The 23,519-nt window shown below is 45.2% G+C and overlaps 1 protein-coding gene across 1 annotated transcript; it reads left to right on the top strand.

The window, feature by feature from the left end:
• The first annotated feature begins 2,409 nt into the window (after nt 1-2,409).
• LOC132835951 (regulator of G-protein signaling 5-like) lies at nt 2,410-15,259 on the top strand. The gene is made up of 5 exons (XM_060855099.1): nt 2,410-2,724; nt 4,585-4,695; nt 5,527-5,588; nt 10,766-10,932; nt 12,107-15,259. The coding sequence occupies exons 1-5, from the start codon at nt 2,681-2,683 to the stop codon at nt 12,272-12,274; spliced, it is 552 nt and encodes a 183-aa protein (XP_060711082.1). The 5' UTR covers nt 2,410-2,680; the 3' UTR covers nt 12,275-15,259.
• The last annotated feature ends 8,260 nt before the right edge of the window (nt 15,260-23,519 follow it).

The following is a 23,519-nucleotide window of genomic DNA, read 5'->3' as shown; positions in this document are numbered from 1 at the left end:
AACATTAACTGACTTGGAGAGATTCTTGCCTTATCTGGTTGAGTTGGAGGAAAGTTCACTGAGAATAAGCCAATTTAAAGCAAAGTCAGCTAGAAAGAAGCTGAGTTGCCAGACTTCTGTAGTACTGACTGTGTACATCAACCAATTTTTGCATCTTTATTTTGAGAATTTTTATTTTGAGAATAAACTCACATTGTTTTTATTAAGAGATCCAGTTGATAAATCTATTTGTTTAAAACCTGATAAATGTGAGTTATTTAGTTGGTAAAATCTGGGAGGGGCAGAAAAAAGTGATTTTATTTTGTGTTGTCATCCATGTTTCAGTGGAATTAGAGAGCGAGGAGTGAGTGTGAGAGTGAGGACAGCTTCAGCCTAAGTTGTTACAGGCTGTAGGGCTGGAAGTGGTCAGGGAGCAGTATTTGCAGCAACAACAGGGACCTTTTCTTCTCCAATTTGAATACGAGAGGGTTTTTATGCTGATGTGGTAGGCTGGATATTATTTATTGTCACAAATTGACAGAAAGCAAAGATCCACACCTCCAGAGATTCTAATCAGCATGTCCGCTGCGAAGGAGAACGTGAGGATAGAACCTGTCAGACTGGTTGTGTTTGAGGTGGACTGTCTTTGTGTCTGAACTGTCAGCATCTCTGAAGTGTGATAAATCAGGTGCTGCTTTCACTTGAAAAGACAAGTGTCTTTTTTTCAATGGAAACTCTGCCCTACTCAAGTTCAGTCGAGAGGGAGGTCACTGCTTCTCAGAGGAAGGTTGCAGGTGGATGCAGGAAACAGGAACTTATATTGCGCTGTTCACAACCTCAAGATGTCCTAAAATGTTTTTTGGCATTTAAAGCATACTAATGTTGTGATGTTGGAAACCACTGCACACACAGTAAGAGGAACACCAGGTTGATTCCTGGGTTGGCAGGACTGAAGTATCAAGACAGAAGGGATCTGTTAGGGCTATATTTCACTTGACTTTAGAAGAATGTAGGAGAAATCTCATAGACACCTTTAACATTCCAACAGGCCCAGATAGGGCGAATAGAAGAAGGATGTACCCAATGACCATGGATCCGAGGGGTCAGAGTTGTAGAGTACAGGGAAGGCCATTTAGGACTGAGATGAGGGGAAATGTCTTCATCCAGAGGCTGGTGATCCTGTTGAACTCTGCCACAGAAAATATTTGAGACAAAAACATTGAATATTTTCAAGGAGTTAAATATAGATCTGAGGGCTAAAGGGATCAAAAGGGATAGCCGTAATGTCACCCCCTCCTCCACTAACAGCCTGCAGCAGAATTTCTTCCACTCAGTCACCTGCAGGGTTGCCCCCTTTAGTGGAGATGCTTCTCCATGCTAGTCTGTAGGTCAACAAGTGGAATTAAACAATGGAGTCATAGGGCTCAAGACCCAAACATGGGGACAACAGGCACTGAGTGAGAACTCCACAAACACAACGATCCAACAGGAGGAGCGGCTCCAAGATTTGAGGTGTCTACTGCACCCACTTGCTTGTCTGTTTATAGTTCTGACCACCCTCGTAACGCCCCTCATGAGGTCCCTCAGAGTCACCAACTTGCCTCAGCTGTGCCCATCCTCTGCTGGTGGGTCTGCCAAAGCCTAAAAGCCAATGCCCTCTGATTGGGGAGCACTCCGAATCATAATGTACAGTAGAGGCCATTTAGTCCATTTGGGCTTTAACTCTAAAAATACACTAAAACCATACTCATGCCCATAGTATTCAATGTTATGGCACTTCAAATGCTCATCCAAATACTTTTTAAAGGCTGTAAGGCTTCTCATCTCAACTACCCTCCCAGTCCAAGCATTCCAAAATAGCATCACTCTCTGAGTCAAAGCCCTCGTCCTCAAATACCTTCTAAAACTCCTCGCTTTCACTTTAAAATTAAGCCCCCTTGTTATTGACCCTTCAGCTAAGGGGAGTAATTGTTTTTTATTCACGTTATGGCCCACACATCTCTATCACATCCCTCCTTTCAACCTTCAGTGTTCCAAAGAAAACAACCTAAACTTACCTAGCCGCTCTTCATCACTGAACTGCTCCATCCAGGTTACATCCTGGTGAACTGAAGGGTCACGAGGAGCTGGCCAGCCTGCCTCTGGACAAAATGCATGCTCAATGACTGGCCCTGGTACCTCGTAGGAGCAAAGTGACAGGTACACTCTGCTTGACGCAAAATACTCACAACCAAATGTCCCCTCAAGGGTTAACTGTTTCTTTCAGAGAATTCACCATTCATCATTCTCCTGGTTTATCATCAACTTGATCTGTGAATGGAAACTATGACAGAAAAACTAGTAACAAACTGAGCAGATGTTGCTCATTAGAGAAGAAGCTAGTAAATAGGTTCAGTGCAGCTCACTGAATCACAAAGCAAAGGCAACAGGTCAGGGCATCTTTCAACCTCAGCACTGGCTCTGAATGTCCCCATACTCTCAGCCAACAGAAGCTTTGTTGTTAAATGTCAGAGGCTCTTTCTTTGGGCTGAAATGAAGCTTAATTAGGCCTGCTGACTCCTCCCCCTTATCCGTGGAAGTACATCAAATGTATAAATCTCTGCTTCGTCCCCTCTACCTTGGCACTCACACAGAAATCAGTCTCAACTGGATGATTGTTTCCACTTCTCCCTCTGGAAGGTGAAAAGCATTAGCCGTCAAGATGTGTAGGGGTTTGGCTGCATTGCCCAGTACTTGCATTGAGAGGTATGTCGCCTTTTCCTTTTATCTCTTCAGCTACAGTTGTCAGTTTGCACAGACAATTTTTGCATTGGTTCATGGGTATGAATGGTTGATGTAACTGGTTCATGGGCATGAATGGTTCGTACAATTGGTATGATTAGTTGACACAGTCAATGTTAGTGCACAGTTGCTGCATTGTTCAGTTGGTACCAATGGTTGGTACAGTTGATATGAATGACAGCAACAACTGGTACCAACCACCAGTTGGCAAAGACAGGTGTTTGTTAGCTCAAAAGTAGAATGCTGAGCTTCACCACATAAGATCATGGATTCAACTCCCATATCAACAGGACATGAATAGATTATCCAGATTGACCATCTGGTGTAATACTGAGCAAGTACTGCACTGTTAAGAGTCAGACAGCATCAAAACTGACTCTTCAGTCCAGCCAATCTAGGCTGATCATCATTCCAAACTAAACAAGTCCCACCTGCCTGCACTTCACCCATATCCCACAAAACATTTCTTATTCATGTTGCTTATCCAATGTTTTTTAAATGTATCTGTACCTGCATCCACTATTTCCTCTGACAGTTCATTGAACACAAGAACCACTCTCTGTATAAAAAGGTTGTCCTTGTGTCTTTTTTAAAGTCTTCCTCCTCTGAAAATATTTCTCCTTTTAAAAATATGCATTTGAAATTCCCCCACTCTAGGGAAAAGACGTCTGCCATTCACCTTATTTATACCACTCATGATTTTCTAAAACTCTATTAGGTCATTCCTCAACCTCCCATGCTCCAGTGAAAAGCGTCCCAGCTTATCCAGTCTCTCCATGCAATGCGAACCTTCCATTCCTGGCAACATCCAAGTAAATCTTTTCTGAACCCTCTCCAGCTTGACTACATCCCTCCTATAACAGGGTGAGCAGAAACTGGACCTAGTATTCTAGAAGAGGATTTACCAATGTCGTGTACAACCTTAACATGACATCCCAACTCCTCCACTCGAAGGTTTGATCAATGAAGACAAGTGTGTTAAATGCCTTCTTGACATATGATGTAAACTTTAAAGAATTAAGTATCTGAACTCTTATGTCTCTCTGTTTTACAACACAACCCAAAGCCCAACTTTTTGTGAGGGAGTGAGTGTGCATGTGAATGAGTGAGTGTTTATATGAAGGCATTTGTGAAACTGTGAGGGAATGAAAACTTGTTCTTGTATTTGAGTGAGGGACATTAGTGAGTGCCTCAGAGGTTTGTGTAAGATTGTGAAATTCTGTGAGATAGTGAGTTTGTAATACTTTACAAGTATATGTTTGTGAGACTAAGGTGCCATATTTTAATTGAAATCCAGTCTGCCCTCTCAAAAGAACATAAACAATTCCATAGTCCTGCTTTCAGAAACAGCAGGATAGTTGTCCTGGGTGTCCCGGTACAATGTTTCATCCTCAACTCCAATAATCAGGGTAAATTATCTGGTCATTTATCTTCTAAGGTTGTCATGGGACCCTACCGTGCACAAATCAGTAGTCCTACGTTGTTTGTGTCAATGAACCGTGCAAGAAACAGGGGGATGTGACAGTAATTGTGAATGTATGGTAACATGTGATCATTGTTCTACCCTCCCCCAACACCCCCCCCCCCCCCCCCCCGCCACTCTGCCACCCCAGGTGCCAATCCCATCTCTTCTAAGGTTCTGCCTCTCCCAGAGGTAAAGCTCCCTTCATCTTCTGAACAGATGACTTCTCCTGGAAATACAGCTCTTTCCAGCAGGGAACCTCGACATCAACCACTGAGAGGAGAGAGCTGACTCAACTCAGTGATGCTCCTTAAAGCTGCATAACTAACCCACGGATATATTTTGACATACCTCTGTTCCAGGGCCAAAGAGATGAAAGTTCACCTGGGACAATTTCTGCACAAATCGAAAGCCATTGGTGACTTTGACAATCTTTCTCCTGTCAAACAAGACAAAGTTACAAAAATCGCCAAGTGAGTGTAAATGTTACTATCTCAGACACACGTACATTCAGAAACACATGTGCAGGCCTGTATGTACATACAGGAGAAAGTGAGGTCTGCAGATGCTGGAGATCAGAGCTGAAAATGTGTTGCTGGAAAAGCGCAGCAGGTCAGGCAGCATCCAAGGAACAGGAAATTCGACGTTTCGGGCATAAGCCCTTCATCAGGATGATGATGAAGAGCTTATGCCCGAAATGTCGAATTTCCTGTTCCTTGGATGCTGCCTGACCTGCTGCACTTTTCCAGCAACACATTTTCAGCTCTGTATGTAGATACACTCTCTCACACAAATACGTGCACAAAAAGACACACAAAATAAGACACAGACACAGACACAAACACACATAGAAGGGCACACTCAAACACATATACATATACAAGCAGACTCCCTTGAGGGGCTACTGTCAGACCAATAGAGGATTAAAGGACGGTTTCTTTTCTATTGACTAACCTAGGCCTTGAGTCCAGATCCACTGCTCCACTGGAGTCTCTGACCTTATCGACTGGGATCAAACTCTGGGTTTGTCTGATTCAGGCATACACTGGCTAAACAGGAATGATTGCGCCCACAGGTCAGTTCCAGTTAGACCTCCTGCTGCACAATTAGGGATTTTCCCACAGAAGTTACCTGGGTAGAGTTGTGCTGATAACTGAGTGAAGAAATCCAGTGCTGGACAACAGCACTCTCCCTCCCTCAAGTTATTACAAGCTTAAGGACTGCAACAATCCTTGCTTCAGTGGCTAAAAATAAGATACCAAAGTTAACATATTCTCAGTCTCATCTTCATTTTCAATCCCCAGACCCAGTGCTGAGGACACACTCCAAGGAGGTCAGCTCTTCGAGAAGCTCCTGGCTAACAAACGTAAGCATCGATTTTACGAGTTCCACTGTTTATCACCAAAAGCATAGTAGTCCTTTCAATTTCCCATCCACATGCCCTATAATTCCAATGAAATCCTTGTTGAATGTGTTCTTTGTTCAAACAGAAGATTTGCACTTTCCTCTCTTGGGCTGACATATTGGCCTTGGGGTGGGTGCATCACATTGTCCCCAGAAACAAATACCAGGCCTTCAATAGATAAGTTGCAATGACAGGCTGTATGAGCTGGGTTTGCATCCCCTTGAATATAGATAATGGAGATGGTCATATGATTGAGAGGTTTTTAAACATTCAGTGGACTTGCCAGCAAGGATAGTTTGGAAACCTTCAGCTGGAAAATCAAAAATGAAGCAGGGTGTAACTTCGCATTTGAGGTGGTCCAACTGCGGGAAACATAGAAAGCACTCTTCCGTGAAATGTAAAAGTCTTTGCCTTAAAACGCTGGGGTGACCATTAAAGCTTTCAAGAGTGAGATTAATAGAGTTCTTCTGGGTACACATATCAAGGAACAAAGTTGGAAAAGTAGTTGAGGTGCAGATCAACCGTGATTGAATTCAATGATAGTGCACATTCAAGGTGCTGAATGGCCTCCTCCTGTTCCTAATTTCTCCCTCACCAGCCCTTTATATACAGCCTATTCATGATACTCCTTATATCAAATGTACATTGTGGATGTGCATTATTGTTACTAGAGGTCAGGAAGAGAAGGAACAGTCTTAGAGAGATGGTAATAGCAGCTAATCAGAGGAGGGCTGGGAATGGAATCTTACACCCAGTGAGGGGTTGCTGTTAGAAATAAGGATAAGGGAGGAGGAGAAGCATTCGCATTGCCTTCGATGTAACCAAATTCCCAAAAGCAGGGACACAAGACAGTTATCGAACAGAATTTGGTGCTGAACCTGAAAAAGAGATATCAGGATATAGAACATAAAACATTACAACGCAGGCCCTTGATGTTGCTCCGCCCTGAAAAACCAATCTAAAGCCCATCTAACGTACACTATTCCATTCTCATCCATATGTCTATCTAATGAACATTTAAATGCCTGTAAGGTTGGTGAGTCTACAACTATTGCAGGCAGTGCACTCCACAACCCTACTATTCTCTGAGTGAAGAAACTACCTCTGACATCTGTCCTATATATAAATCACCCCTCAATATGAAGCTATGCTCCCTCGTGCTATCCATCACCATCCTCGGAAAAAGGTTTCTACTGTTCACCCAAACTAACCTCTGATTATCTTATATATCTCCACTCATTCACCTCTCAACCTTCGTCTAATGAAAACAGCCTCAAGTCCCTCAACCTTTCCTCGTAAGACTTTCCCTCCATACCAGGCAACATTCTAGTAAATCTCTTCTGAACCCATTCGAAAGCTTCCATATCCTTCCTATAATGCAGTGACCAGAACTGTACATAATACTTCAAGTGTGGCCGCACAAGAGTTTTGTACAGCTGCAGCATGACCTCATGGTTCCAAAACTCGATCCGTCTCCCAATAAAAGCTAACTCTCTGTACGCCTCCTTAACAGCCCGATCAACCTGAGTGGCAACTTTGATGGATCTAAGTACATGGACACAGAGATCTCGCTGCTTATCCACACAACCAAGAATCTTACCATTCGCCCAGTACTTTGCACTCCTGTTACTCCTTCCAAAGTGAATCACCTCACATTTTGCTGCATTAAACTGCATTTGCCATCTCTGGGCCCAATTCTGCAACTTATCTATATCCCTCTGTAACCTACAACACCCTTTGACACTATCCACAACTCCACCGACCTTAGGATTATCTGTAAATTTACTAACCCACCCTTCGATGCCCTCATCCAGGTCATTTATAAAAATGACAAACAGCAGTGGACCCAAAACACCACTAGTAACTGAACTCCAGAATGAACATTTCCCATCAACCACCACCCTCTGTCTTCTTTCATCTAACCAATTTCTGATCCAAACTGCTAAATCACCCTCAATCCCACGCCTCCGTATTTGTGCAATAGCCTACCATGGGGAACCTGGTCAAATGCCTTACTGAAATCCATATACATTAATAGTACATCAACAGCTTTACCCTCATCCACCTGTTTGGCCACCTTCTCAAAGGTCAAAAAGGTTTGTGAGGCACAACCTATCCCTCACAAAATGTGTTGTCTATCCCTAATCAACTTATTCCTCTCTAGATGATTATAAATCCTATCTGTAATTTAGATTAGATTACATAGTGTGGAAACAGGTCCATCGGTCCAACAAGTCCACACCGACCCGCTGAAGCACAACTCACCCACACCCATTCCCCTACATTTACCCCTTCACCTAACACTATGGGCAATTTAGCATGGCCAATTCACCTAACCTGCACATTTTTGGACTGTGGAAAGAAACCAGAGTACCTGGAGGAAACCCACGCAGACACAGGGAGAGTGTGCAAACTCCACACAGTCAGTCACCTGAGGTGGGAATTGAACCCTGGTCTCTGCCGTTGTGAGGCAGCAGTGCTAAGCACTGTGCCACCGTGCTGCCTCTCTTTTAACCTTTTCCAACACTTTACCCACAACCGAAGTAAGGCTCACTGGTCTATATTTACCAGGATTGTCTCTACTCCCCAATCTTGAACAAGGGAATAATCTGTAGATAATGACGACAAAAAAGTCAAAGCCGACAATCACCTCCCTGGCTTCCCAGAAAATCCAAGGATAAATCTCATCCGGCCCAGGTTATTTATCTATTTTCACACTTCCCAGAATTTCTAACACCTCCTCCTCGTGAACATTAATCCCATCTGGTTGAGTGACCTGTTCCTCAGTATTCTCCTCGACAACGTTGTCATCAGTGTGAATACTGATGAAAAATATTCATTTAGCACTTCCCTTTCTCCTCTGACCCCACGCATAACTTCCCACTACTGTCCTTAATTGGCCCTATCTTGCTCTAGTCATTGTGTTACCCCTTATATATTTAGAAAAAGCTTTATGGTTTTCCTTGATCCTATCCGCCAACTTCTTATGTCCTCTCCTCGCTCGTCTTAGCTCTCTCTTTAGGTCTTTCCTGGTTACCTGGTAACTCTCAATTGCTCTGAGCCTTCACATCTCATCCTAACATAAGCCTCTTTCTCTTGACAAGAGATTTAACTTCCTTAGTAAACCATGGCTCTTGCACTCAACCACATTCTCCCTGTCTGACAGGTACATACTTATCAAAGACACACAGTAGCTGTTCCTTTCTATTGCACCTATTCCCTGCATTTCCTTCTCCATCCTATGCATCCTAAATCGTGTCTAATCGCATTGTAATTGCCTTTCCTCCAGCTGTGGCTCTTGTCCTCCGGTGTATTCATATCCTTTTCAATCGCTAAAGTAAACAGTAACCACAATTCAGTTATATCACCAAAGTGCTCACCTCCCTCCAAATCTAACAACTGGCAGGGTTCATTACCCAGTATCAAATCTAATGTGGCCTCGCCCCTTGTTGGCCTATCTACATACTGTGTCAGGAAACCTTCCTGCACACATTGGACAAAAACTGACCCATCTGAAGTACTTGAACAATAATATTCCCAGTCAATATTTGGGGAGTTGAAGTCCCCCATAGTAACTACACTGTCACTGTCGTTCCTATCGAGAATCAGCTTTGCTATCCTTTCCTCTACATCTCTGGAACTATTCCGAGGCCGAAAGAAAACTCCCAACAGGGTGACCTCCCCCTTCCTATTTCTAATCTCAGCCCATACTACTTCAGTTGACAAGTCCTCAAATGTCCTTTCTGCAGCCATAATACTGTCCTTGACTAACAATGCCACACCCCCACCTCTTTTACCATCTTCTCTGTTCTTACTGAGACATCTAAATACTAAACCTGCAACAACCATTCCTGTCCCTGCTCTACCCATGTCTCTGAAATGGCCATAACATCAAAATCCCAGGTACCAACCCATGCTGCTAGTTCACCCATCTTATTCCTTATTCCCACCGATATAGAGTCATAGAGTTGTACAGCACGGAAACAGACCCTTCATTCAACTCATCCATGCCAACCAGATTTCCCAACCCAATCTGTTCCCACCTGCTCGCACCCGGCCCATATCCTGCCAAACCCTTCCTCTTCATATATCCATCCAGATGCCCTTTAAATGTTGCAATTGTACTCACCTCCACTACTTCCCTCTGGCAACTCATTCCATACACATACCACCGTCTGCATGAAAAAGTTGCCCCTTAAGTCTCTTTTACATCTTTCTCCTCTCACCCTTTGCCCTCAAGCTCTGGACTCCCACAACCCCAGGGAGAAAACTTTGTTTATTTATCCTATCCATGCCCTCATGATTTTATAAAGCTCTATTAACATCACCTCCCAGCCTCTGATGCTCCAGGGAAAACAGTGCCAGCCTATTCAACCTCTCTCTATAGCTCAAATCCCCCAATCTTGGCAACTTCTTTGTAAATCATTTCTGACAAGATTTTGCTAAGGGTCTTCAAGGTGTTGTGAGGTGATGTACATATACCTTGATAGGGGCATATTTCAAACTGCTATCACTGTACATCACTTGATATATAATCTGATGGCTTTGTGGAAGGCAATAGTACTCATAGGTCAGAGACAGCTAAAGTACCCATGTGTGGAGTTATATAGCATATTTATACATGTCTATACATTTACCCTTATCATGAGCTGACATTTCAATTTATCAGTCTTTGTTGTATGATTGGGATCATTAGGATAAGTAAAAAAAACACAACAAAGGGAGAAGGGAGAGATTGAGAGAATTAGGAAAGACATTCCAGAGTTTAGGATCTAATCAACTCAAGGCACATGACCACCAGTCATTTTCTGGGATTCCGTTGTTCATTTGTGTGACATGGATATCACCGGCTGGGCTAGTATTTATTTCCTATGGCTAGTAGACCTGGAGAAAGGTGATGGTGAGCTGCATTTCTACTGGAAGGTGCTGGTGGAGGAGTCTTGGTATGGTGCCATTGGTATTGCATTTGTCTCCTTCCCTGCTAGATAGGGGATGGACGAGAGGCCAGAATTAGAGAAAGACTGGAAGAACAGGGAGACAAACAGATGGGAAGCTGGAGGTGAACTAGTCAAGAAGTGGGAAAGGGTTTTTAAACAAAGCATTGAATGAAATGACTGAGAATAGTGTTGTCATTCCAGATGGTGTGGCTGCGTTCCGTGCATTTCTTTGCTCTGAATTCAGCGAGGAGAACATTGACTTCTGGCTTGCCTGTGAAGATTACAAGAACACAAAGACCAGCTCCAAACTCATGCTCAAAGCCCAGAAGATTTACGATGATTTTGTCAAAGTCCAGGCACCAAAGGAGGTAAAATGTACAACCCCTGGGAAAGGAGGTGGGGAGAAATGTTTAAATGCCCCCTAAATATTTTTCATGGTTTGGGTCATCTCTCTCAATCCATTTTAAAAATCAGAAATGATATGAAATCTCTACAAGTGGTCTGTAATTCTATCTTTAATTTAGAGTTTACAGCACTTTTCTATGGTGATCGCAATACAGAAGAGCATTTAAGTATCATCTATTGATATGCAATGATGTTACCTTCACTGTGTAAAATGATGTTACCTTCACTGTGTTACCATTGATCAGAAACTGAACCGGTCTAGCTTTTTAAGTGCTATAGCTATAAAAGCAGGTCCGAGGTTGGGAATTCTAGTGGGCAACTCATTTCCTGACTTCCCAAAGTCTATTCACCATCAACAAGGCACAAGTCAGGAGTGTAATAGAATACTCTCCATTTGACTGGAAGTGTTTAGCTCCAACAAAACTCAAGAAGCTTCACACCAAATCAAAGCAGCCCACTTCAGTGGCACTACTAACTTCAACACTCACTTCATTCACTCGTAATGCACAGTGGCAGCAGTGAGTACCATCAACAAGATACACTGCAGCAACTTGCCAAGACTCTCCCACGAACCTCCTTCTCCTCTGACCAGTTCCCCCTAGAAGGACAAGGGTAGCAGATGCATGGGAACACACTAAGTCCCACACCATCCTGACTTGGAATATATCATAGTCACTGGGTTAAAATCCTGGAACTCCCTTCCCAACAGCAATCTGTGTCCCTGCAATCCAGGTTTGTAACAGTTGAAGAAGGCAGCTCACCATCACCTTCCTGGGGGCAATAGGGATGGGCAATCAATGCTGCCCCAGCTACTAACATCCATATCCCATGAATACATTTTAAAAATCTAGTCTGCATATTCCAGTGCAATCACATTCCAGTGTTTTCATAGTCCAATTCTAACTCACTTCTGTTTCATCTGCAACCGTGCCCAGTATTTTCAGACTTTTCCTTTGTCTAATTTCCTCCCTCAGTGCGTATGATTCTCTCTTGACTGATCAACTCATCATAACCTGGGGGAGCACAGAGATATCTCCATAAAAACTGATCGTCATTGCCTCATGTAACCCTTGCATTACTCGCCCCTAACCATTGTGCTCGCTTCTTTCTTTTGATGGATTATTTCCTCTATTTCAGGTGAACCTTGACTCACTGACCAGAGTAATCGTGACCAGAAACTTGACCAATCCCAACAACTCCTGCTTCCAAGTGGCCCAGGAGAGAACGTACAGTTTGATGGAGAAAGATTCCTTTCCCAGGTTCCTGAAGTCAAACGCATTCTTTGATTTGCTTAAATACATATAGAAGTGAGATGTCCTGCCGTGGGTTCGATCCTTCTGTGTCTCAAGTCATTCAGCATTTCACTTTTCAGGCACTTGCTCTAGTTTTAGCCAATTACTGCAGATATCATTTGCTTAGTTTCAGCAAACTATGTAGATGCCTCAGTAGCCATTTTGAGATGCCCAGGCCTGCCATCCCAGGGGGAATGTTGTGAGATTGAGAGATAATTGTGACCCAATCCTGTCCTGTCTTAGATTCAAGGAAGGTTAAAGGATTTTTTTTTAAATGTGCAGTCGATGCAATTAAACCCAGGAAACACAACCACAATCACTTTGCATGCACCATTTGCAAAAATTGATGACAAGCTTGCGGTCTGTCTGTTAGTTCTTTTCCCGAGCTTTCGCACACAAAATGCAAATTGCACACACCAACTTCTGCAAACTGTTAAACTTTATTAAAGCTTGTACAAGCTAGGTAACCTCTCTGATACTCTTCGCGGGCATGCCAAGTCGAGTCAAAAGAGAGACCCCAAATAAAGAAAATACATCCCCTTTATACAAGTCAGTTGGCAATGTTACAGATGCTCTGGCCATTCCCTCATTGTCACATGCCACTCAAGACAATCCCAAGTCACTCACAACCACATGTTACCCTAGGTACAATGGCAGGATGAGATCATCCATGGAGATAATGCAAATGCTAATGCCCTAATCCTGCATTCGTTATGCAGCCAATTTCCTGACTCAGTGTTTCTGCAAGACAATACAGATGCTGCATACTTAGCTTCATGGGATGGCCAGAAAGCATTGCTGAATGGAAGAGATTGAATGATAGTTTAACTTGACAATAGCAAGGGAGAGCTGAAAATGTGTTTCTGGAAAAGCACAGCAGGTCAGGCAGCATCCAAGGAACAGGAAATTCAATATTTCGGGCATAAGCCCTTCATCATCATCATCATCCTGTGCAGTCCTCACTTTCTCCTCAATAGCAAGGGAGAGTAATGGCAAATAACCATCTAATTGGAATGGAGGTCACTTGCATTCCTTCATGACTGTCATCCCCACCCAAGGACAGTGCAGGTTAACCCTTTAATATTAATGTCCAGAGAGATAGTCCCATTTAATGTTTAAAATTACATGTCGATGTAGTTAAATAAAGTGAGCATTGCAATGACTTTAATTGACTGATATTGGTAATAGTCATTGAGACTTTGAAAGATAATGTTGGGAACAGTGCCGAAAAGGATTCAGAACTGGCCCCATTGGCCTCACCAACCTGGAATTGATTTCAATATCACTTAACTAACATCTGTCTGCAGAAATGAGGCCAAGCTTCCTGTTGCCTGCAGCTTCAACACGTAACTGTGTTCCCTGGCCAATATCTCTGTCTCAGACTTACTGTAGGGGTCCAGCTCAACACACTTGAAGAACAGCATCTGGACTCAATCTCGAGTTCAATAATTTTATGAACTTAATCCCCACACTCCGAGCCTTGTTTTCACATGGACTGCTACCATTGCTAATAATTCCTTGTAAGCCATTAATGGTCTCCATCAGGAGCTACTGATTATCCCAGGTTACCTTTTTACCTCTACTATTGTTTTCTCTCTCAATCTGAGCTCCATCTCCACCTAAGGTTGCTTCCTACAACACCAACCGTCCTTTTGGGTTTTATTTAGCGTTTTTCAGAGGGATTGGAGGTCATGTTGAACTAAGGAGGTTGGTCTGTCGGTGGCCGTCGCCAACCGTTCAGTTGCTAGTCTTCAATCATTGGCTGGTTATGATGTCATTCCATCGAAACTATCTCCAGATTGGTTGGTGATTTCCTCACGCGCCACTCCCCCTCCTCCCCCCGCCCGCCGGTGAAATAACGGACATTCCCTCAGGTTGGGAGTGGTGGACAAAATGGCTGCCATGTACCCATTCCCGCCATTTTGGCATCACGTGGAAGTTGCTGAGGTAAAGTGCCCTCCATTTCGAGGCCCCCCGGTCTTCGCGGTTTGACCTGTGCGTCGGTTCGCTAACGGGCGTGGTCGAAGCCGAGGGTGAGTGACGGCGTCGAGAGACACTTCGCAGGTCACGTTAGCTTCGTTTACACCAGCAGCCCACCCGTTAGCAATGCGCTCTCTCTCTCACTTTGGGGGAATGGCGTGAGATTTCGAGGAATAATTTCTACCCAGCCCCGTCCCTGACGGGGAAATCAAAGTTTGAAGGGTTTTTGAAAAAAAAAGTGTCAACCAGATCAATGCGTAAAACAATTTTATTGTAGAGAGCATATTTTGGAACATGTTCTTCAAGAGCTATAATGCTGTTGATTGCGGAATAAATACTGCATGCTGATCTCTGTGTGGACACCATTGGGAAACAGTGAGTCTTCAACCCTGATTAACAATATCCAGATTCATGTAACAAAACGTAGAGAGGCTGGGAATAAACCTTGAATAGGACTACACATCCTGAATAGAACTATTTGGAATCACCAGTGTAAGGTATCCGGTTAAAATTGTATAGAATAAGGGAACAGGTGTTGCTTCTGCAAAAACTTGCATCATAAAATTAGGCTGCACATGCAAATACTAAACAATGAGAAGCGAAAACAGGTAGAATTACCTATGACTAATAGGGCAACCGTGTAGCGGGATGTACCAGTAACAGGAGAATAGTGTACTAGTCGCAGGAGGGATGTGGCCAATGGTTGGAATTTAGTTTGGCAGGATGATCACACGAAGACAGCAAACTATGCCAGGATAGTCACATATAAGGAATGGGATAAATAAGAGTAAGACGCGAAAGGCTTAGAGTAATGGGAGAAGTAAACAGAGGTGGAGTGAAGCTAGAGCTTGTGATAGACTACGCGCTACAGCAAAAGTAACCAATGGGGTGAAAGGGGAGGACTGAGAGACGCAGCTGAACTGCATAAATCAGAATGTAACCCTCAGATCGAGGTGCTTACTCGTTAGGCACCCGTTCTTGCAAATATGTATCAATAAAATTTGCTGCTTCAGAATTTGACTCGGACTGAAATTTATTAATATGTGAGTTTTGTTTCTCACAATCAGCTTTTGAAATGCTGCTTCATCTTCAGGCTGTTAAAGATAAACCTGTTGGATTATAACCTGGTGTTGTGTGATTTGTTTTTTAAACTTTGTCCACCCAAATCCAACACTAGCATCTCCAAATCAGGAATAGGACTACACTTTGGTACTCTCTTGAGTATCCACACATGACTAAGGTGGCATGCGTAAACTATAGTTTAAATCCCAATCCACACACCCGAGTTCTATACTATCACTCTCACCACAAGTGTGTTAATATCTTGTCAATTGCACTGTTGACTTTGTTCATATCTTTATTGAAGTTAAAAGAAATTGAAAGTTTGTATTAATTGGCAAGTCATGTTGCAGCTGTATATAACTTTAGGCCGCATTTTGGGATATTGCTTGCATTCCTGGTCGCCACACTACCAGAAAGGTGTGGAAGCTTTGGAGTGGCTGTGGAAAGAGTTTACCAAGTTGTTTTCTGGTTGGAGGGTATTAGCTATGAAGAGAGATTGGGCAAATTTGAAATCTTCTCACTTGAACATCAGAGGATGTGAGGTGACCCAGTAGAAGTTTACAAAATTATGAGAGGCATGGATAGGGATGGGATAGTCAGTCTTTTTCCCCAAGATAAAAATGTCAAATATCAATGGACATAAATTTAAAGGAGATGAGAGACAAGCTTTATGTGCAGAAGGTACTAAGTGCATGAAATGCATTGCCAGGGGTGGTGGATGCAATAACAGTATTTAAGAAGCATCTGGACAGACTCTCTGAGTAGGCAGGGAATAGAGGGATATGGACAGCTGAGAGGAAAAAGTGTTGTAGTTTAGAAAGGCATTGTGTTGGTGATGTCTCGGTGGATGGAAGGGCCTGTTACTGTGTTGTACTGTTCTTTGGACGTTTTGGTCTCTTTGAGCATACTTAATTAGGAGAGGGCTATTGTGGTATACTGGTTATGTCCCTACCAGTGAGCTAGGAGGCTACAGATCAAGTCCCACTAGCTCCAGCGATGTCATTACACATGTTATGGACCAGGCCAGACCCCCTCAAAATAGCCCAGACCCTAACTTTTTTTTCTGAATTTTAAAAGCAGATGTGAAATGGACATTCTAAGAGTGGTGCAGTCAATCAAACCACTCAACTTTTTTTAAACACTACAGTTGAAATACGAACAAAAGAAAATAATTTAGAATAGCATAACTATTTGAAAACTCAACCAACCCAATACTGCAACTTAACTAAGGAGCTGTTCCAATTTCCCATAACATTCCATAAACACACCCCTTTGCAAAAGTTAAATTCAAGCACAGGTTCTTACAGGTAGGAGAGATTTCAGAAAGAGAAGCCAGTCAGGAACCAAAGAGCAAAGAAAGTTTGCAGCCCAGGAACAGGCTCTTCAGCCCTCCTAGCCTCAGCTGATCCAAATGTACTGTCTAAACCTGTCGGTCAATTCCTAAGCATCTGTATCCCTCTACTCCCCTCCTAATTGTGCATTTATCCAGGCGAATCTTAAATGAATCTACTGTGCCTGCCTCAACCGCCTTTGCTGGCAACCCGTTCAACTGCCCCGGTGACCACCACACACACAACCGCTTCCACGATCGCCGACGGACCCGCGACCCACGCGGCCACCGGGAATGACCACCACTCCTCCGTCGCCGCAACCATTTCCGCCCCTCCGGTTGCCGTCGGCGCAGCCACTTCCGCCCCCACTGACATCACTAACCTGCAGGAGCACAAATCCTCAGGTTTCCCCACCCCCACGCCGTCTTTCGTCACTACGCGTAACCCCGCCCCCACGCAAACCTTCGTCACCACACATAACCCCGACCCCACTCCGTCTTTCGTCACTTCACGTAACCCCGCCCCCACGCTTATTTCCGTCACGACGCATGACCCCGCCCCCACATCGAGCAACGTCACCACGTCTAACTCCGCCCCTACTTCGATCTCTGTCCCCGCCCCCAGCTCCAGTCCCACACCAGGTCCTAGCTCCCAGCCTTGCCGGATTTTCACCATCCCTCCAGATCTCCCCCTCTCTGAGGATGAAAGATCAGTCCTCAGCAGGGGCCTCACCTTCATTCCCCTACGCCCTCGGATTAATGAGTTCAACACGCGGCGAGATATTGAACAATTCTTCTGCCACCTTCGCCTCCGTGCCTACTTTCACAACCAAGACTCCCGCCCACCCTCTGACGACCCCTTCTCCCGCCTCCAACACACCCCATCCACCTGGACACCCCGTGCTGGCCTCCTACCCGCCCTCGGCCTCTTTATAGCCAACTGCCGCCGTGACATTAACCGACTCAACCTGTCCACCCCTCTCACCCACTCCAACCTCTCACCCTCAGAACGTGCAGCCCTCCACTCCCTCCGCTCCAATCCCAACCTCACCATCAAACCCGCAGACAAGGGAGGCACGGTGGTAGTTTGGCGCACTGACCTGTATACCGCTGAAGCCAAACGCCAGTTCGCGGACGCCTCCTCTTATCGCCCCCTTGACCACGACCCCACCTCCCACCACCAAACCATCATCTCCCAGACCATCCAGGACCTCATCACCTCAGGGGATCTCCCATCCACCGCCTCCAACCTCATAGTCCCACAACCCCGCACCGCCCGTTTCTACCTGCTGACCAAAATCCACAAACCTGCCTGCCCCGGCCGACCCATTGTCTCAGCCTGCTCCTGCCCCACCGAACTCATCTCCCAATACCTCGACACGGTCCTGTCCCCTTTAGTCCAAGAACTCCCCACCTACGTTCGGGACACCACCCACGCCCTCCACCTCCTCCAGGATTTTCGCTTCCCCGGTCCCCAACGCCTTATTTTCACTATGGACATCCAGTCCCTGTACACCTCCATCCCCCATCACGAAGGACTCAAAGCCCTCCACTTCTTCCTTTCCCGCCGCACCAACCTGTACCCTTCCACTGACACCCTCCTTCGACTGACTGAACTGGTCCTCACCCTGAATAACTTCTCTTTGCAATCCTCCCACTTCCTCCAAACTAAAGGAGTTGCCATGGGCACCCGCATGGGCCCCAGCTATGCCTGCCTCTTCATAGGATATGTGGAACAGTCCATCTTCCGCAACTACACTGGCACCACCCCCCACCTTTTCCTCCGCTACATCGATGACTGTATCGGCGCTGCCTCGTGCTCCCACGAGGAGGTTGAACAGTTCATCAACTTTACTAACACCTTCCATCCCGACCTGAAATTCACCTGGACTGTCTCAGACTCCTCCCTCCCCTTCCTAGACCTTTCCATTTCTATCTCGGGCGACCGACTCAACACAGACATCTATTATAAACCGACTGACTCCCACAGCTACCTGGACTACACCTCCTCCCACCCTGCCCCCTGTAAAAACGCCATCCCATATTCCCAATTCCTTCGTCTCCGCCGCATCTGCTCCCAGGAGGACCAATTCCAACACCGCACAGCCCAGATGGCCTCCTTCTTCAAGGACCGCAGATTCCCCCCAGACGTGATCGACGATGCCCTCCACCACATCTCCTCCACTTCCCGCTCCTCCGCCCTTGAGCCCCGTTCCTCCAACCGCCACCAAGACAGAACCCCACTGGTTCTCACCTACCACCCCACCAACCTCCGCATACAACGTATCATCCGCCGCCATTTCCGCCACCTCCAAACGGACCCCACCACCAAGGATATATTTCCCTCCCCTCCCCTATCAGCGTTCCGCAAGGACCACTCCCTTCGTGACTCCCTCGTCAGATCCACACCCCCCACCAACCCAACCTCCACCCCCGGCACCTTCCCCTGCAACCGCAGGAAATGTAAAACTTGCGCCCACACCTCCACACTCACTTCCCTCCAAGGCCCCAAGGGATCCTTCCATATCCGCCACAAGTTCACCTGTACCTCCACACACATCATCTATTGCATCTGCTGCACCCGATGTGGCCTCCTCTATATTGGTGAGACAGGCCGCTTACTTGCGGAACGCTTCAGAGAACACCTCCGGGCCGCCCGAACCAACCAACCCAATCACCCCGTGGCTCAACACTTTAACTCTCCCTCCCACTCCACCGAGGACATGCAGGTCCTTGGACTCCTCCACCGGCAGAACACAACAACACAACGGCTGGAGGAGGAGCGCCTCATCTTCCGCCTGGGAACCCTCCAACCACAAGGTATGAATTCAGATTTCTCCAGTTTCCTCATTTCCCCTCCCCCCACCTTGTCTCAGTCAGTTCCCTCAACTCAGCACCGCCCTCCTAACCTGCAATCCTCTTCCTGACCTCTCCGCCCCCACCCCACTCCGGCCTATCACCCTCACCTTGACCTCCTTCCACCTATCCCACCTCCATCGCCCCTCCCCCTAGTCCCTCCTCCCTACCTTTTATCTTAGCCTGCTTGGCTCTCTCTCTTATTCCTGATGAAGGGCGTATGCTCGAAACGTCGAATTCTCTATTCCTGAGATGCTGCCTGGCCTGCTGTGCTTTGACCAGCAACACATTTGCAGCTGTGATCTCCAGCATCTGCAGACCTCATTTTTTTACCCGTTCCAAACGCCCACCACCCTCTGTGTAAAGTATTTGCTGCGTGTATCCCCCTGAAACTTTCCACCTCTCACCTTGAAAGCATGACCTCTTGTTATTGAATCCCTCACCCTGGGAAAAAGCTTGTCTCTATCCACCCTGTTTATACCCTTCATGATTTTATAAACTTCAATCTCCTTTTTTCTAATGAAAATAAGCCTAACCTACTCAACCTTTCTTCATAGCTCTCACTTGAAGAAGCAATACCTTCCATACCAGGCAACATCCTTGTAAACCTTCTCTGCACCCTCTCCAAAACGTCCACATCCTTTTGGTAATGTGGCGACCAGAACTGTACACAGTATTCTAACTGCGGCCGAACCAATGTCTTGTACAATGTTAACATGACTTGCCAGTTCTTATACTCAGTACTCCATCCAATGAAGGCGAGCATACTATATGCCTTCTTGACCATTCTATCCACCTGTGCAGCAACCGCCAGGGTACAATGGACCTGCACTCCCAGATCTCTCTGCATTTCAAGAATCTCCCTTCAACTACTACTCTGCGTCTCCTGTTGCTCACCCAGTTCTTTATCTACCTAGCTAGAACACCCTGCACGCCATATGACCTCACTTTCTCCATTAGTCTACCATGGGGAACCTTATCAAATGCCAAACGAAAGTCCATGTATATGACATCAACAGCCCTTCCTTCATCTATCAACTTGGTCACTTCCTCAAAGAACTCTATTAAGTCGGTAAGGCACGATCTCCCCTGCACAAAACCATGTTGCCTATCACTGATAAGCCCATTCTTTTATAAATATAAATAGATCCTAATCCTCAGTACCTTCTCCAGCAATTGTCCCACCACCGACGTCAGGCTCACTGGTCTGTAGTTACCCAGAATATCCCTACTACCCTTCCTGTACAGGGGGGACAACATGAGCAACCCTCCAGTCCTCCGGCAACTCATCTGTATTTAAGGATGCCACAAAGATATCTGTCAGGATCCCAGGTATTTCCTCTCTCGCCGTCCTCAGTAACCTGGGATAGATCCCATCCGGTCCTGGGGATTTTTCCACCTTAATAACATCTAGCCTACCCAGCACATCTTCCCTACTTATGTCAACATAATCCAGACTCATCAAGCTTCTGTCTCTAATCTGACGCAAAATAATCATTCAGAATCTCACCCATTCTCTGAGGTTTGACACACAGCCTTCTTTCGTTATCCTTTAGTGGACCAATCCTTTCTCTAGTTACCCGCTTGCTTCTTATATAAGACTAAAATGCTTTGGGATTCTCCTCAATTCTGCTTGCTAAAGCTATTTCATGACCTCTTTTAGCCCGCTTGATTCCTTGTTCAAGATTGTCCTACTCTTCCGGTATTCTTCCAGGGCCCATTCTGTTCTTAGCTGCCTCGACCTTCTGTATGCTTCCCTTTTCCTCTTGGCTAGTTGTATAATTTCTCCTGTCATCCACAGTTCACAAATCTCATGATGATGAATTTTGGAACCTTTCTCCACCGCAGCAGCTTCTGACTGTTTAGCTATAGTTTGATATAGCTAAACCAAACTAGAAAAAACCTGAGCTGGGAGAACTGGCCACTCCCCTGCCATTGTTAAAATAGATTTATTCCCAGATATTTCAGCACCTCTGCCTTTACAACCTCTCTTTAAAAAAAAACCCAAGGACAAAATAACCTTGTTAAACAGACAGCATCATCATACTTCCCCCATTAAAAAATGAATCATCAAGTGGAAAGCAAATGCCAATGTAGAGTTGTTGGCTGAACATCCCATTAGAGCATGGATCCTTCTATATACCCGCACCATTGATCTTACTATATGTCACATCATTAACCAAATGAGCTCTACCTAAATATTTCCTGCCATTTACTTCACTGGGATCTCAGGATAAGACCAATTACCTAAACTTCGCCTTTTCACGATCCTGATGGTCACCATATCAACAGCAATGCATTTGTTGGCTAACAGTCAATCTCTGAGAGCAATAAGTCCACAGCAGATCCAGGCATGATGTAAGGAAAACTCTCTGCAATGGGAGTGTTTCAGGACCCAGTGCAGAAGCTTGTTGATGAATCAAAGTGGGGGATTCTCAGCAGCCGCCTGAAGGGATAGTGTCCTGACACTTCCAGGGAAGGCATGGTATACGGCACCACAGTTTGTTTGAAAACATGGAACAAAGGGCCTAGTTCAGAACAGGCAACCAGCCCTCTCCACTCATCCTTCCATCCATCTTCTCCCCCCCCCCAAACTCCACACCCTCCACTTCTACAATTCCCTCTGCCCTTCCCCCACCTTCCATCACCTCTCACCAGTTCCTCCTCCACCCCTCCCAACTCTGCATCACAACTCTGCCACTCTATCTTCTCCCCACCCTGGGCCATCCTGCCCAGACTATAACTCTGGCAGAGGTGAGAAGGCAAGCAGAGTTAGGATTGGACTATCTCACCACTCAGCTGATGAAGTGCCTCTCTCAGCTCCAAGCTCACAACATCTGGCAGCAGAGGACACAGCCCCTCATTCACACATCAAGTCTCCAACTGGTCATTTACTGTAGCCTGAAATATAATTCACATGCACCTCATCTACTTTCTTTCCATTCAATGTCAATATTGAGTTGGTTTTTGCTGTAAATCCAGTGGAGGTGGAGCATTATGTTCATTCTACGGTACCAATCATTGGATGGATATGAGTTCAACTGTCAACTGGGGTCATTTATGTTTAATTATTGTTGGAATAAGATCAGTCTTATTAATAATAATTATGAAACTTTGTGATTGACATAAAAGCCTCATCAGGTTCGCTACTTAATAGAACTCTTTAAAATCCTGAGAGGCATGCGTAGTTTGGATAGTCTAAGTCTTTTTTGGAAATTTGAAATACTAGAGTACATAGGTTTAAGGTGAGAGGAGAGAGGGTTAAGGAAGATGTGCGAGGCAAACTCCTTGCATGCAGAAAGGTAGGTAGCTGGAACTCACTGCCAGGGGAGCTGGTAGAAGCAGAGATGATAGCAACATTTAAGAGATATTTAGACAGAGACACAAACAGGCAGGAAATAGAGAGACACTTGCCATGTGCAGGTAGATAGGATTAGTTTAGAATGGTATCATGGTTGACACAGGCATGGTGTGTTCCTATGCTGTGCCGTGCTGTTCTCTGTCCTTTGGGGAGGAAATCTACCATCCTTACATGGTTTAGATGACATAGGAGACCAGCTAAACAGCAGTGACCAATGGGAGAACCCAGAAGCAGGGGACTCTGTTTGAAAATAAGAGGTCACCTATTCAAGATTTAGACAAGAACAATGTTTCTAAGTCAGCAAAGCATGATTTCTTGAAAGATGTCAAATGTCTACTTCTGTTCCTGAGTTGAATGTTTGTCTTTGCTACCTTCTGAAAAGCCCAAAGCACTTTTGAAGTCCTGAGGGTGCAGCTACACCAGATGAACTGCAGTGATCCAAGAAAGGAACTCACTTATCGTCTTACGGTCAGGGAGATGTACACAGCAGAAACAGAGCCTTCAGTCCAACTCGTTAATGATGACCAGATATCCTAAATTAATCTAGTCCCATTTGCCAGCATTTGGTCCATGTCCCTCTAAACCCTTCCTATTCATATACCCATCCAGCTGCCTTTTTAATATTGTAATTGTACCAGCCTCCACCACTTTCTCTGACAGCTCACTTCA

This window comes from Hemiscyllium ocellatum, chromosome 45 (genome assembly GCF_020745735.1).
Source record: "Hemiscyllium ocellatum isolate sHemOce1 chromosome 45, sHemOce1.pat.X.cur, whole genome shotgun sequence".
In the NCBI taxonomy this organism is placed as follows: domain Eukaryota; kingdom Metazoa; phylum Chordata; class Chondrichthyes; order Orectolobiformes; family Hemiscylliidae; genus Hemiscyllium; species Hemiscyllium ocellatum.
This window is presented reverse-complemented; position numbering and strand designations above follow the sequence as displayed.

Coding starts and splice junctions, on each gene's coding strand:
- LOC132835951 (XM_060855099.1), top strand. CDS start 2,681: ATGTGTAGGGGTTTGGCTGCATTGCCCAGTACTTGCATTGAGAG. Junction 2,725..4,584: donor CCCAGTACTTGCATTGAGAG/GTATGTCGCCTT, acceptor CCTCTGTTCCAG/GGCCAAAGAGATGAAAGTTC. Junction 5,589..10,765: donor GAAGCTCCTGGCTAACAAAC/GTAAGCATCGAT, acceptor TTGTCATTCCAG/ATGGTGTGGCTGCGTTCCGT.